The sequence below is a fragment of the Bos mutus genome, chromosome 14 (assembly GCF_027580195.1).
Source record: "Bos mutus isolate GX-2022 chromosome 14, NWIPB_WYAK_1.1, whole genome shotgun sequence".
Classification (NCBI taxonomy): domain Eukaryota; kingdom Metazoa; phylum Chordata; class Mammalia; order Artiodactyla; family Bovidae; genus Bos; species Bos mutus.
In genome coordinates this window covers 38375185-38391392 of record NC_091630.1, presented here as the reverse complement: position 1 = coordinate 38391392, position 16208 = coordinate 38375185, and the positions used below count along the sequence as shown (strand labels likewise).

At 37.0% G+C, this 16208-nt stretch overlaps 1 protein-coding gene across 1 annotated transcript in view; it reads left to right on the top strand.

Moving 5' to 3' along the window:
* Positions 1 to 15744, top strand: part of ZBTB10 (zinc finger and BTB domain containing 10) — a 29110-nt gene extending 13366 nt beyond the window's left edge. The window contains exons 3-6 of the mRNA XM_014479075.2: positions 11051 to 11149; positions 13541 to 13717; positions 13921 to 14093; positions 14336 to 15744. Coding sequence (XP_014334561.2) covers positions 11051 to 11149; positions 13541 to 13717; positions 13921 to 14093; positions 14336 to 14641 — 755 coding nt within the window. The 3' untranslated portion in view covers positions 14642 to 15744. The remainder of the gene's footprint in view (positions 1 to 11050; positions 11150 to 13540; positions 13718 to 13920; positions 14094 to 14335) is intronic.
* Positions 15745 to 16208: the final 464 nt, after the last annotated feature.

The window sequence follows — 16208 nt, the reverse complement described above, 5'->3', positions numbered from 1 at the left end:
GATTATCATCTTAGCAAGCAACTCCTAGCTGAGGTTGTATCAGTGTACTAGGTCTATCATAATTTTTGGTAGTCTGATATGCTTTTATCTTTGATAGCTTATAAAAGATAATTCTATTGTCATTGATGCCACCTTAATATCTGATGAACCTTGCTTAACTGAAATTTGATTATATCAGTGACATGCTACATTCCCACTGTTAAAACTTTTAACAACTTTTTGGTGCCTCTGAATCCACCTTCATTCAGTGGCAGAAAATCCCATAAGAGCTAGAACATGATATGATAGAGAGCTAGAAAATTTTTACTGTAAAGGGCCAAGCAGTAAATATTTTGGGGTTTGCTGGTCGTGAAGTCAGTTACTTAACTGTCAGTGTAGCGTGAAAGCAGTCATAGAAAGTGTGTAAACAAATGAACAGAAGTGTGTTCAGGTAAAGCTTTATTGCCAACCCTTGGGGTAGAGCAGTGGGTCTTAATCATGCCTGCATGTTGGCATTGCTTGGGAACTTCAGCCATCATGATGCCTGACTGTCCCTGCCAGGGATTTTGGTTTATTGGTCTGGGATGTGGCCTGGTAGTTGAAATTTTTGTCAGTTCTACAGGTGATGGTGCTATGAGTCACTGATAGAGGAAAGAGCCCAAATTGAATCAGGTTTTGTAAATGAGTTCTGTTACTTACTATGTTACCATAACCAAATTAAGTTAAACACTTGCCCTCAGTTTCCTCCTTCTTAGACTATGCTACTTTTATAGGGTTATTCTGAAAAATGACAAAACATAAAAATACAGCTGTCGCAGTCATCTCAGTCCCCCTTAAAGATTAAGATTTTTTTAAAATCAGTTTTCCAGTGCAGTGTACTTTGTACCAGATTCTTGATAGGTGGTCTATAGCCTCAGCTTGACCTTTTGTTTCAATGTAGGATGAGTATGATTATAAGGAAGTTACTTTATATTGAGCTAGAATTTGTTTCTCTTTAACTTCCTAATTCTGTCATTTTTAGTAGTATAATCTAAGCCTAACCTCTAATCTCTTAAATCAACCTGATAACCCTTCAGGTATTAACATTAAAAAATTTCCCCTGAAGTCCCCTTCTTTTAGGCTAAGTGCTGTATCTCCCGCCTTGTGAATTCCAACCCCTTTTTACATCTTTCTTAACAGTCATAGGCAGTTTGTTTCACCCTGATGAAATGTTGGTGCACAGAATTTTAGACTAGAACTCTCCAGGCAAATTCTGAGCAATAAAGAAAGGACATAGTGGGTCTGTATTTACCAAGGTCTTTCAGTTACTAAAAGTAGAGGCAGGTTCCATCTTTAGGACTGCCCAACATTAAAACCTTGGCAATTTATAAACTAGTGACCCAGTCTTCTAAAAAATTGAGGCTCATTTAAAACTTCTAGAGGTCAACATTACTGGTTATACTTTCATTTTTATTTATTGAAAAAATAGTGAAAACTTTCAGTGAAATAATGCTTTTAAATGTATTTAAAATTCTTTACCTAATCATCGGAAAAATCATGGTGAATTATGCATTTAGTCTACAAGCAGTGCTTGACATGTTTGGGTTTGTGGGTCTCTTGTAGGAACAGTGATTTCCCAGATTCTTAAGCCTACTGTCTGTATGCTATAAATAATGTTGTCTTATTGCCATATACTGTGGAAAGTGGTATTTGGGTGCTTCATAAAGAAATGTAAGATACTGAGATTTTATCAGAGGTTATATTCATAATGGTATTTCTTTAAAAATCTTAGGCTAGTATACCTGTTATCTGACTCTGCCTCAATTCCCTTCAAATCATTTTTGATTTGTACATGTAAATGTAAGAAATTAAATAGTATAGGGGCAAAAGTAACCAGTGCCTTAATTGTCTTACACACTGTTTTCATTTATACTGTTAAAACAAGTCAGGTGTTAATCCCATTTTTTATCTACTCTGGACTCATGGGACATGGGCTTTCTGAATCCGTATTTTTGTATTGTTTGTGCCAGTCACACTAGAATGTTGTAGCCATTATAAATAACTGTATTCTTCATGTAATACATTTGTATGTATATGCATTCAGTAAGATTTTGAAATTTCTGACAAACAAAAATTAAATTTTTAGCAATAAAACAGTGTGCTAGTCAAGAGTATTAATATGGTTAGCCTAATTAAGCTTTTTATTGGCTCTAAGATAATAAGCAGCCCTTCAGAATGAGGAAACAGAAGTTCTACAGATGACAAACTTTCTGGTACTGAATTCTGAAACGAATTTCTCCAGTGGGGTTTTATATAATTGACATCAAGACAGTTTTCTGAAAAGCATTTTCTAGTAAATACAGCAGTAGGTTATATAATTGTCTTTAATAAAAGCTGGTAAAATTTCATATAGATGATTGAATTTTTCATAATGATGTACAAATACTCAGATGCACGGTGGTTTTATTTGATCAAAGGATATAATTTAGAGTTTGTAAACTCTAAAAGCTCCTTTCTCTCATCTGTACTTTTTTTTGTTTTGTGGCATTTGTGAATTTTTATTGATCCTTACAAGCAGAGTTTAAGCTGTAACATCTTCAATTTGTGTAGTTGTTTTTTGGTTGAAAAGCATATAATTCAAGTGTATAGAAAACAATTTTGAGAGAAGAATGCTCAAACTGTATGTCTTTAAGATACCTAATGAGTCATATTTGAAGTAGTGAATTATTACTTCTACTGAAGTTGTCTACCAACCAATACTTAGGCCCCTACATATTTTGGGTGACAGTTGATACAGGGGATCACTTCAGAGGTTCCAGAATCTTGAAATGCTTTCTTTCTTTATTTTACTTAATTTAGCTGAGTCGGATCTTAGTTGCGTGGCATCTGACTAGGCATGAGGGCTCCAGAACAGGGTTAGTAGCCCTGTAGCATTGGGGTCTTAGTTCCCCAACCAGGGATCAACCTGGTGTCCCCTGGGTTGCAAGACAGACACTTCACTGGAACACCAGGGAAGTCCCTTGAAATGCTTTCTTAAATAATCGGGCGGGCGGGGTTGTTTGTTTTAATTTAAAATATTTTTATAGCTTTGAACGTTGGCCATCTCATTTGAGACTTTTCCATATTTTGGCCATGTCATATAAAGTTACTGTATGAGCTACTTAAAATGTTTAAAAACCATGGAACCTAGACTTAGTAAAGAAGATTTGGACTTTGGACTTGGTTCCACCACTTAACTTGCCTTAAGTTTATCATACAGAATGTCTTATAATTAGAAGGAAAGAAAAATTTATAATTATGAAATCTTGAAGGCTATAAAAATTAACCAAAGCTTTTAAAAAAAATCATTTTGGCAACAAAACCTGATATTCAGTTGGCAGCAAAACCAATTTGTATTTTTTACTTCTTTCCTTAAATGTAAACATCTATATGTTTTGTTGCAGAAATACATTTTGATTACAGGGTGCCACCCTGGGCCCCTCTGGGGGTATCACAGTTATTTCTTGCCTAAAATCTAAAAATGTATGTATCCTACATCTTAACCCAAACGTTCCACATAGCAGGTTTACGGGCCTGGGTTAGTTCTTTCTTAAGGGATTCTAGATGTACTGCCCTACCTTTCAGGCATCCTTTTGAGTATATTATGAAGAATGAGCTACCAGTGATTTAAAGTTTCTTCTTTAGAAACTGTTACAGTTGCGTAGTCAGTGGTAGTTTGAAGGGCTGATGCTCATTTTAAAAAATAAATGTCCACCATTAGCTAATGGACTGTAAGTTATACTAAAATGTAACACTTCAATATTTAATCTTAAAAGGATGATAATGAGTAACTGTATGATAGTAGGAATATTCTGCCATCTTTTTTTCCTTCTCCTTTATTTTCCTCTGCCTAGTTAGTGTTCCTTTCCATCCTCCTCTGCCATACTTGATCCAAGGGGTGGCTACATTAAGGATTATTCTTTTCAAGTTATAAGCGTTAAGGAAACAGAATTTGTTTGGTCAGACTGAAACTGCATGTTGAAGAAGCCTTTTGTGGATGTTTTAATGCTTTCTACCTGCTGAGGGTGTTAAGTTTTCTAAACCCTGTTAATGTCAGCCCCTGAGAATTTTTTAAGACTGAATTTTTTATTTCTGATATAGCCTTAATATTCTGGGGTGACCAGAAGTGTCATATTTAACCAAATACTTCTTGTCTGGGACCCCAAAATGACTTTCCACTTCATAAGAAGAAATTTGGTAGTAAAATTTTGAAGTCCACATGAAACTGAGCGAACAGGTTAGATGATATTGCTGTCATAAGATTGAGAACTTGTTCACAATAGGATGGCTGTGAGGTAGAAACGTATCAGTGCAATGTGATAAATGTTAAGATCAGAAGTATGGCAGAGTGCAGTGGGGGAGGTTCCTGATTTCTCATTAAGAGTTGAAGAAAGCTTCACAGAGTTGGATCTTCTTTTGTGTAGGAGTTTGCCAGGAGAGGGTGCAAAGTGGCAAGAATTGAAGGGAGTAAGTGAATAGAAAGGGGAGTGTAGTAGGGCTGGTGAGGTGGGGTCAATAGGTTAGGGCCAGGTTGTAATTCTCTGACATGGTAATAAATTGTGAATTCTGTTTCACAGACGGTGAGCAGTGAGAGGTTCTCAATTAGAGATGCAATCTTGTTTATTTATTTGCCTTTAACATAAAAGCATTTGGAAGGTATTATTCATGGATTGGAGTGGAGAAAGTCCTGAAGAGACCTGTAAAGGCCCGGTCATGAAAGAAATAACAACCTTGTTTGAATAGAAGCAAAGAAGAAACAGTGGAGCCTAGTCTAGTCTGTCACTTGAATCATCACTGAGTTTGGGGGTAAAGGGAAACTACAATTTGTTGAGTCTCTCGGCTGCCATAGAACTGTCAAGGGTGCTTTATATAATACATTTGCAACTGAATTTTCTCATCACTGAAAAAGGAAAAAACCTTGACTGCAATGAACAAAGGAAAAAAAGTCTATAACAGTTTATGAAAAAAATTAGCCTTAGTCCTCAGAAACTGTCTTCAGAGAAAATTGTTTGCCAGTATATATTTACATGAAAACAAAAATTGAATAGATATTACTGAGTTTTTGTAGGACAGAGCTGTCATTGTTCCTATAATCTCGATTTCTGATATGCTCTCGTATGTCATTCTTTTCAAGAATATTTGTGTTTTAAGAAATTCTGGATTAGTCTGTGCTTGCCTCGTGTGTGGAATTTTGAGAACCAAAAACAAATGGTCAGGAAGACCTCCTTCCCAACATAGTTTTGTTGAGCACTTATAGGCAAGTGCTGTACAAAGCACTAGATGCTTTGCAAGTGACGCTTGTGCCCTCTGTGGTCCAAGAGAAACCTATAACCACATGCCCCAAGATTAACCTCATTTAATGACGTCATGATTTATGTTCCACTTTATAATTTGTACATTATTTTTATTTACTGAAGTTACTTTTCATAGCACCTTTGTGAAGTAGGTAAATATTGCTATTCATTTCCTCGTGGAGAAAATAAAGTTACGACTGTTAAAATTTTAAGAGAAGGTAAAGGCCAAGATTTTTACCATGTCATCCTTTCCGTTGGTTAGTAATCAGATTTTTAAAAACCCATGAATGAGATGTCAGAGAAGAATAAAAAATTAATTCAGAGGTGGAAGTTGCTTCAAAGATAGACAAAAATGTATGTAAAGGACAATGACAGCTTATAACTAGGTACACTCAAAAATTTTGGAGTTGGGTTTTTTGTTGTTGTTGTTTCATTGGATCTTAGTTGGCGTGTGTGATTGTGAGCAGGGATTGAACCCAGGCCCCCTGCACTGGGAGTGTGGAGTCTTAGCTTTTGGACCAGCAGGGAAATACCCAGAGATGTTTTTATTAAATAAAGAGATTAATAAAGTGAAGGCTGATTTGCCACAGAACGCTGATAGATTTTTATTTTTTAAATTACAAAAATTTTTTTGGACGTGCTACATGGCATATGGGATCTTTGTTCCCTGACCAGAATGGAACCTGTTTCCCTTCTTCTCTTGCATTGGAAACACAGTCTTAACCACTGAACCACTGAGGAAGTCTAGTCCTTATAGATAGGTATATATATTTTTTTGGATTTAGCAGTATCACTGAATGGTATCAAGTATCATGAGGAAAGTGAGTGAGTATAAACGATGGGTATACTTCTGCACTCTCATTTCCAGCGTTGCAGTTGTACCTTTTTTAATTACCTGCTTTAGTGCCAGGTTTGGTGCTCATGTTGTCAGGAAGCAGTGTAATACTGTTAAAGAGCAGTGCAGCACTCTGCGGTAGCTTTAGTTTCTTCTTAAGGTTGAGAATAAGAATATTCTTACTGCATAAATGTGTAGTGAAATTTAATGTGTTGTGTATATGTCGATTGCATATACAAAAGGACTTTATGCGTAAAATCAGGGGTGTATTTTTTGTTTCATTTAGTGGGAGGATCACCTATTCACTGGCAAATGCATTTGAGAAGGATTTCCATAGGAAGGTCATGAATTTCGTTTATCAGGGTTTATTTTTTTTAATGTACTTATTTATTTATTTGCGGCTGTGCTGGGTCTTTGTTGCATTGCAGGGAGCAGGGGCTACTCCTCATTGCAGTATGAGGGCTTCTTGTTGCAGAGCCCTGGCTTTAGAGCACAGGCTCAGTAGTTACGGTGCACAGGCTTAGTTGCTCGGTGACATGTGGGATCAGACTCATGTCTCCTGCATTGGCAGGTGGATTCTTTACCACTGAGCCACCAGGAAGTCCTAGAGTTTATTTTTTAATCCTATGCTTTTTCGAGAAAATGAATACAGAGTTCCTGGTGAAGCAGAATATGATTCTTACATCAAATGAATGGTTGGTTGCCTGGTTTCTATCTTATTCACATCAACTCAGCTGATTATGGAGAAAGCAATGGCACCCCACTCCAGTACTCTTGCCTGGAAAGTCCCATGGACGAAGGATCCTGGTAGGCTGCAGTCCATGAGGTCGCTAAGAATTGGACATGACTGAGCGACTTCACCTTCACTTTTCACTTTCAAGCATTGGACACAGAAATGGCAACCCACTCCAGTGTTCTTGCCTGGAGAACCCCAGGGATGGGGGAGCCTGGTGGGCTGCCGTCTATGGGGTCGCACAGTCGGACACGACTGAAGCGACTTAGCAGCAGCAGCAGCTGATTACAAATAAGTTTCCAGATGGTTTGAAATAAGATACAGCAGTGATAGCATGTACTGATTACTAAGTTAGGTGTGCTTTTATGAAAGCTATTGTCAACCTGGAGGAGCTCACTTGTTTTGAGATTTATTTTTTATATCAAGAACCAAGTAGTTTATGCCTTTCAAAAGGTTTTTAATATCTGTAGTATGGATATGACTTGTTCTTGTACACAGAAACAGTTGGTTGTTCAGTCGCTAAGTTGTGCCTAACTCTTTGTGACCCCTTGGACTGCAGCACGCCAGGCCTTCCTGTCCCTCACCATCTCCTGGAGTTTGCTCAAACTAAGTCCATTTGAGTCAGTGATGCTATCTAACCATCTCACCCTCTGCTGCCCACTTCTCCTCTTGTCCTCAATCTTTCGCAGTCAGGATCTTTTCCAGTGAGTTGGCTCTTCACATCAGGTGGCCAGAGGACTGGAGCTTCAACTTCAGCATCAGTCCTTCCAATGAATATTCAGGGTTGATTTCCTTTAGGATTAACTGGTTTGATCTCCTTGCTGTTCAAGGGACCCCCAGGAGTCTTGATATTATGGCAGAAAGTGAAGAGGAACTCAAAAGCCTCTTGATGAAAGTGAAAGTGGAGAGTGAAAAAGTTGGCTTAAAGCTCAACATTCAGAAAACGAAGATCATGGCATCTGGTCCCACCACTTCATGGGAAATAGATGGGGAAACAGTGGAAACAGTGTCAGACTTTATTTTTCTGGGCTCCAAAATCACTACAGATGCTGACTGCAGCCATGAAATTAAAAGACACTTACTCCTTGGAAGGAAGGTTATGACCAACCTAGATAGCATATTCAAAAGCAGAGACATTCCTTTGCCAACAAAGGTTCGTCTAGTCAAGGCTATGGTTTTTCCTGTGGTCAAGTATGGATGTGAGAGTTGGACTGTGAAGAAGGCTGAGTGCCAAAGAATTGATGCTTTTGAACTGTGGTGTTGGAGAAGACTCTAGAGAGTCCCTTGGACTGCAAGGAGATCCAACCAGTCCATTCTGAAGGAGATCAGCCCTGGGATTTCTTTGGAAGGAATGATGCTAAAGCTGAAACTCCAGTACTTTGGCCACCTCCTGCGAAGAGTTGACTCATTGGAAAAGACTGTGATGCTGGGAGGGATTGGGGGCAGGAGGAGAAGGGGACGACAGAGGATTAGATGGCTGGATGGCATCACTGACTCGATGGACGTGAGTCTGAGTGAACTCTGGGAGTTGGTGATGGACAGGGAGGCCTGGCGTGCTGCAATTCATGGGGTCGCAAAGAGTCCGACACGACTGAGCAACTGATCTGATCTGATCTGAAGAGTCTTGAAAGTACCATAATTCGAAAGCATCAGTTCTTCAGTGTTCAGCCTTCTTTATGTTCCAACTCTCACATTCATCCATAGCTATTGAAAAGACCTCAGAAAGAATTTATTTGCCGTCTATTAATGTTTTAGATTGAGGTGAACATTCTGTACTACTGTCCATGTAGGATTAAAGATCACAAACTAAATCCTAATACTTCACAGATGGATAGGAGACATGAAGTGTCCATTAAGACCTAGCTGAGGAAAGCCTTCAACAAATAACTATAGAATGTTATATAAATAGAAACACCCTGTATTTACAAACCTACTTGGCAGAATTTTAAGAAATGCCCTGTACACACTTTAGAGTGACTTTTTTGAAAGATATTGGGAAGAGTAACATTGTTTGAATGATTTTAATTTTTTTTTGAAGTTTTTTTAATATTTATTTTTGGCTATGCTGGGTCTTCCTTGCTGCATGCAGGCTTTGTCTAGTTACAGTGAGCTGGGGCTGTTCTTTCATGTGGTTGTGTGGATTTCTCATTGATGGTTGAAATACATTTAACTTATCAAAGGAAAGCAGAGTCATTAGATTTCCATTAATTTATGGTTTATGGATGTTTATATACCAGAAAATTGACAAAATTATTCTTTACTTCCCCTTATATTTTTGCTGTACCAGGCACCTTGCAGAATATTAGTTCTGTGACCAGGGATTGAACCCAGGCCATGGCAGTGAAAGGGCTGAGTTCTATCCACTGGTCTGCCAGGGAATTCCTGAGATATGTTAAGTTAAAACTTAATAACAGGTTGCAAAGGGCAGACTATTCAAGCCAACAATTAACAGCACCTGTTGAAAAAGCCTTTTAAAGTCATGCATTACTATAAATACTGGGAAAATAAAATCTAGATAGTATCCCTGCTATCAAGGAACAGGAAAGGATCAGTGTCTGTTTACTCTTCCTTCTTTACATGTGAACTACTTGCTTATTCTCCTGACTTTTCCAACCCTTTTACTCTAGGGAGTAACTTCACATTCTACATTTAATGTTACAGAGGAAATAAAAGCCAATAGAGATGTAGTCTCTAAGTGCCTGTCTTCAAACCTGTCTCTGTATGTATACTGATTGCTAATGCTTCTGGATCCCAGACTTGTTAAGAATCTTACAAATTTGATAATTCCTTCTCTTTGCAGTATTTCTCTTTGCAGTGTCCTCTCTTTTTCTTAATGACTTCTTCCTTTCAGCATTTAAACATGTTTTAATTTTTGCCTTAAAAAACCCAAACACTTAACCTCTATCTCACTCTATCCCTTTACAGCCAGATTTTTCATTGTCTGTCTTGTGTGTCTAATTCATCTTCTATTCATAACACAAGAGTAGACCGTAGCAGTGGGAAGATGCTAAGTGAAGTGAAATCGCTCAGTTGTTTCCGACTCTTTGCGACCTCGTGGACTGTAGCCTACCAGGCTCTTCCGTCTATGGGATTTTCCAGGCAAGAATATCGGAGTGGGTTGCCATTTCCTTCTCCAGGAGATCTTCCCAACCCAGGGATTGAACCCGGGTCTCCCGCATTGTAGGCAGATACTTTACCGTCTGAGCCACCAGGAAAGTCCCTGATGCTAGATTCTTAAATTGTTTAGTCGCTAAGTTGTGAGTGACTGACTCTTTTGCTGTCAGATAAACTGTAGCCTGCCAGACTTCTCTGTCTATGGGATTTTCCAGGCAAGAAGGAGTGGGTTGCCATTTCCTTCTCCAGGGAATCTTTCCAACCCAGGGATCAAATCTGAATCTCCTACACTGGCAAAATAGGAACCTGAATATTAGGAAACTTGTATTGTAAATTAAAGAATTTTGAAGATTATACTAAAAACTGGTGAAACATTGAAGATTTTTAAGTAAAGGAGCAACATAAAGCTTAGTGTTTTAGGAAGATCTTTTTGGCAATGTTGTGGGAAATGAAGAATGTATTGTATTTTGGAGCAAGGAGACCAAGAAACTGTTTGAGTAATCCAGGAGAGTAATGATGAGTTCTGAATTAAGGCAGTGGTAGAAAAAAGAAGCAATGCAACAGATTCAAGGGAAATAGTTACACCTTCCTTTTACAAATGTAGGAATTACATCTTCCTTTACAAATCTAGTATTGATTGATCTTTCCAATTCTGAACCAGGACAGAAACACTAATATTTTATACATCTAGCACTTAGTACTAGCAGCTGCAGCTATCTTTTGGATGTCAGACACCATACTTGGCTTGCGTTAACTGATTAAATTTCTGTATCAGATCTATGATACAGGTGGATGCATATGAGGATATCGAGGCATGTGGTCATACAGATGGAGCTAGGGTACCTAATTCACCTTGGCTCTAAGGCTCATTCTAATCCAGTGTGCTGTTATTCCTGTGGCTGAAAAACATGTCTTATATATGCTTTTATTCCTTGTAGTGTTAAGCACATAGTAACTCAGTACTTGCAAATATCCTCTATTTAGTCTGCATAAGAAACATTTCCAAGAAAAGAGTGGTGTTTTGGGTGATGGCTATGGTGTGGTTGTAAATAACATACTTTTGTATCTCCTTTTCAGATCTGGATGGTGCTCTACTCTCAGGGCCAGATTGTGATAGGAATGTCAGTGCAAATTTATTGACTGAAGCCAGCTCTGGTCAAGAAGGAGGTGATGCTGGTAGGTACAGTAGAATTTTAGCAGGAGTACCTTTAAGAGGATTTGAAGTTTTGGAATGTGTATGTGTTTATCAAGGAGCTACAGCAGTTTCTTTTCATTAAAGGAAAGTGTTAGGTATTAATATAAGCACTTTCAATCTGGCAGCTAATGTTGATTACAGAATTTGGAACACTGGTAAATACATGAATAGGTGTTTCTTTTTCTTTGAAGGAGACATGTTAAAGCTCTTAACTATCAAAAGCAAATAATAGATTGTGGCTTCTAGCTAGTGTATAGATGGGATGAAAATGGTAATTATCAGAATGGTTGACTAGTGTATTTTAACTAACTTTGATGTAAATTAATAATTTGGTTGTTGATGACTATAGAAAATACTAATTCTAAAAAAAAAAAAGAAAATACTAATTCTAAATAGTGATATTTATAACTGCTTTGTGGGAAGTGTCCTGCACAAGAAGACAAAGAATCCATGAGTATTCCAAAGAATAATGTAGGTAAATTAAGAAGGGAGAAAGCTTTCTTTATAGAATGTCATGCTAATAAGTGTAGAAGAATGATAAAATACATATTTTTGCAACCTCCAGGGGAAGTAGTTCAAAATCATCGTTAGATAGTAAGCCACTATTGATAGGTTCATCCCATGATGCTTGGGTGAAAGTTTGTTGTAATCATCAGTCTTGATTATATCATTGATCCAAATAAAAAAGAGACATTTGCTTGCGGATAGTTGGAAAAGTGAATATGTAGTATGGTTTAAATGATATTCCTAACAATATAGTAGTACATAAAAGGGTACATGTGCATCCATAGAGAGAAAGCACGCGGCAAAACTAACATTTGTTGAAGAAAGTGATACAATTTCTATAGCTTTAGAAATCTTTTAAGCAATTGGGATAACAGTAGTACTCCTCACAGAAAGCTCTTGGGCTTTTGAATATACGGTGTGCACAGACCAAAATTAAGCTATAATTCTGAAGAAATTGTGTTAAGGTGGTTTCTCCTAACTGTTGGGGGAAAAAAAGTTTTGTTTTTGTTTTTTTTTAATTGGCTGCTTTGGGCCTTCTTTCCTGTGCACGGGCTTCCTGTAGCTGCTGAGATTGGGGGCTTCTCATTTTCGTGGCTTCTCTTGTTACAGAGCAGAGGTTCTGCATGCATGCTGTGGTGCAGGGGCTTAGCTGCCCCAAGGCATGTGGGGTCTTCTCGAATGAGGGATCAAACCTGTGTCCCCTGCATTGGCAGGCAGATTCTTAACCAGTGAACCACCAGGGCAGTCACTGGATGATGTATGTTTTGGACATTAAGAAATATGGAGATGAACAAGCACAGTCCTTGCTGTTAGAGTTTACTTTGTTTTGCTCTGATTTGGACAAGAGCTATGAGTCATAAAACTCAAAACTTTATTTAGAAGTGTGAAACTGAAAATTGATTAACCTTCACAGGCTACTACTCCCAACCTTCCTCCTCCTCACACATACAAATGTGGTGTCTCATTTTACCACAAAGCGGTATTGCATTACAATTAAAATATGTAATTATGGATCCAGAGGACTTTCCTAACATTAAAAAACAGTAAGTGAAAGTATTCCCAGTACAAAACAATTTACAGTAGTAGTAATGAATCACAATTTTTAAATACCTTAGAGATTTTTTTGTATTGTGGATATTAATAGTTTCACTTTTTCCTTAAGAGGGAAATCTTAAGTTCTTTTTATTTTTCTAAGAGGCAATGTATTTGGCAAATAGATATAGAAAATTGAATTCTTAGAAAACCCATTTGGCAGGCATTCATTTATAAAATTGTGTGTATGGGAGAAAAATTGCTAAGTTCCTGCACAAGTGTGCTCTATGTATATGTCCTAGAAAGGAGTGTTCAGGCAGAGGACAGCGTAAGTGCAAAGTGCAAAGGCTTTGAAGTAGTAGCCATTTTACCAACATGGAATAGCACAGAGGCCAGTGTGGTTGGAATAGAATAACCAAGAGAGTGGTTTGGAAGCAAGGGCTAGATCAGTTAAGGCTTTGTAGTGTATTGGTAGTCTTTGGCTTGCACTGTAAGATCGTTAGTCCGAGCAGACTTTTTAGTGGAGTAATATCTGGTTCTGATTTAAAGTTTTTTAAAAATCTGATTGCTGTGTTGAGAATGAGCTCTAGGAAGGCACCACGGTGTGAGCTTGGAGACAAACTGATGGCTATTGAAAATAATCCAGAGGCAACAGTTGCTGATTAGTTTGGATAGGGTGGCAGTAGTTATGGGGGATTCTGGATATGTTTACTTTTATATTAGGCTGTTCTATCATGATGCTGATAAAATAGTTTTATATCCATCTTTTTAATTCCAGTAAGAGTCATCTTAATTACCATCATTATATCAAAATCACTTTTTAATTGTATTAGGTCCTTCACATGATTTCAAGTATGGCCTGATGCCTGGCCCTTCTAGCGATTTCAAGTATGGATTGATACCAGGTACTTCAAACGATTACAAGTATGGATTGATACCAGGTGCTTCTAACGATTTCAAGTATGGATTATTGCCTGAATCTTGGCCAAAACAAGAAACTTGGGAAAATGGCAAGTATTAGTCAAAACATCTACAGAGCTCTTAATACCATTTTTATCAATTAATTAAAAGCTTCCACATTCTGGGTTTTAAAAAACTCAGATGGTAGTAGCCATACAATAATCCCTATTCTCAGGAATAGGCAAGCTTTTGACAAGTTTTCTGTTTAATGTATAATAATAAGTGCTTTTTTGTTGTTTTTAATTCTCAAAAGGTGAATCATCTCTAATCATGAACAAGTTAAAATGCCCTCATTGTAGCTATGTAGCCAAATACAGACGAACACTAAAAAGGCATTTGCTCATTCATACGGGAGTCAGATCATTTAGCTGTGATATTTGTGGAAAACTGTTTACTCGAAGAGAACATGTAAAAAGACATTCCCTGGTAAGTAACTTTAACTGATCGTTGAGATAAACTGTGTTTGTTTAAGGTATTTTAACACTATTACCTGCAAATTTTTGCTTTAAACAATGAATGTTATTTGTAAAACCAGTACTGAACTTCATACAGAAAGATAATGGTATATTTACTCTTTGTTAAATGGGAGGTTTAATTTGAGTGGTTCAAATGTATTATATTGTCTGTACTGTCCTAACACTGGGTTTTTTTTTTACTTCTTCAATTAGGTGCATAAAAAGGATAAAAAGTACAAATGTATGGTGTGTAAGAAGATCTTCATGTTAGCGGCCAGTGTTGGAATAAGACATGGATCTCGGCGCTATGGTGTCTGTGTAGACTGTGCAGATAAATCACAACCAGGAGGACAAGAAGGTGTAGATCAGGGACAGGATACAGATTTTCCTCGGGATGAAGAATATGAGGGGAATGGTGGAGGAGAAGCTGATGAAGAGCTGGTTGATGATGGAGAAGATCAGAATGATGCATCTCGATGGGATGAATCAGGAGATGTTTGTATGTCTCTTGATGACTAACTGACCTTCTATACTCCTCAAGGATGCTGCATTTGGACATAATATGAATCAACAATTTGGATTGTTGAACTTGAAGGCTTGCAAAATATGGTACATGCTGGATGGTAGTTACATTGCTGTGAAAACTGTAGGGTCAAAGCCTTATAGCAAAAAAAAAATTTTTTTTATATTTGCACAGGACTGTACAGCAAACAACCTTGTGGTTGAATTACATGGAGTTCACACATCTTCAGTCAGTTATCAAAGTAAAAATATTTTTTATTTATAGGATATACAGTAAGTATTTGGATCCTCTGAAAATATAATACCTGTTCTTAAAAAGCTTACATTCATGTGCCACTTTAACATGAATGAAGAAAATTCGTTTATTAAGAGTACAGTGACAGCTGACCTAATTACTCTGTCCATCAAACCACTCAGGCTAGTTTGTACTAGTAGAGTTTTGTTTCTATTTTTATTTTTATTAATTTTATTTTTTTTAATACAGATTTTCAGTGAGGGGCCTTTTCAACCCCATTGGTTCTACTTTTCTGTATTTTTCACTTTATTTTGCTTCATAACTTAAACCAAGTCTCTTCTAGTCTTAGGTATTATTTCTCAATTTTGTGCTGATGGGCATGTTTATAAGAACTGGAGAGGTAATTTATTGGAATGAACTAACTGACTTCCTCCATTCCCCCTTTCCTTTCTGACATGAATTTTACTACTTTATAAATGAAGAATGATGTTGCAAAGTACCGTGGTGAGGTTGACAAATACCACTAAAATGATTATGATTTAAAAGTAACTTTCTCCTGCTGCTCTAATCTGATAAATGGTTACTATATGACGTTTTCTGACAAGGCATTTGGTTTTGGGTATCTGTTACTTTGGCACTACTCTTGTTTGCTTCTTTTTTATTTTTGCCAGTGTACTATACCTCAGTCCTATTTGAAAAGACAGAAGTCTAATTGAAAGAAAAGTCATAGAAATAATAAGTAAAATGATTTGCTTTATAATTTATCCTCCATGTCCAGTTTGGTTAGCTTGTTATGCAATATAAGTGAAATATCAGGTTTTTACTCCTGTGCCCTTTTATCATTAAAATTAACACAAAAAGCGCATTCTCTTTTGTTTCATACTTATGGGGTGTTCAGGGTTTGAAATTATGATAGATAATTAATTTATTTTTCAATTCCTTGAAATCACTACATCTTGATATATATATATAGTCTTTTTAGTAGTCACCATGATTCAACAATCTGCAAAAGTCTTACAAATAAAATATTGCGAGGCTTTACAATTTATTATTCTGTTCACTAAATTCTTCAGGATACAAGGGATGATGTATTAAGTTGAAATCGCCAGATTTATTTAGTCTGACAGATGAATTAACTGATTGACTCACAGCAGCATTTCACATAATTGATATTAATATGCACAATGTTTATCAGGAACATACTGTATATTATATAAGATTGAGGGATATCATATTTTCAGCTTTCTTTTAAATAGAAATTGAGTATATTTTCTTATTTTATATCAGGTAACTAAATTATGCTAGTCATGTGGAAAAAATTGCAAAGTA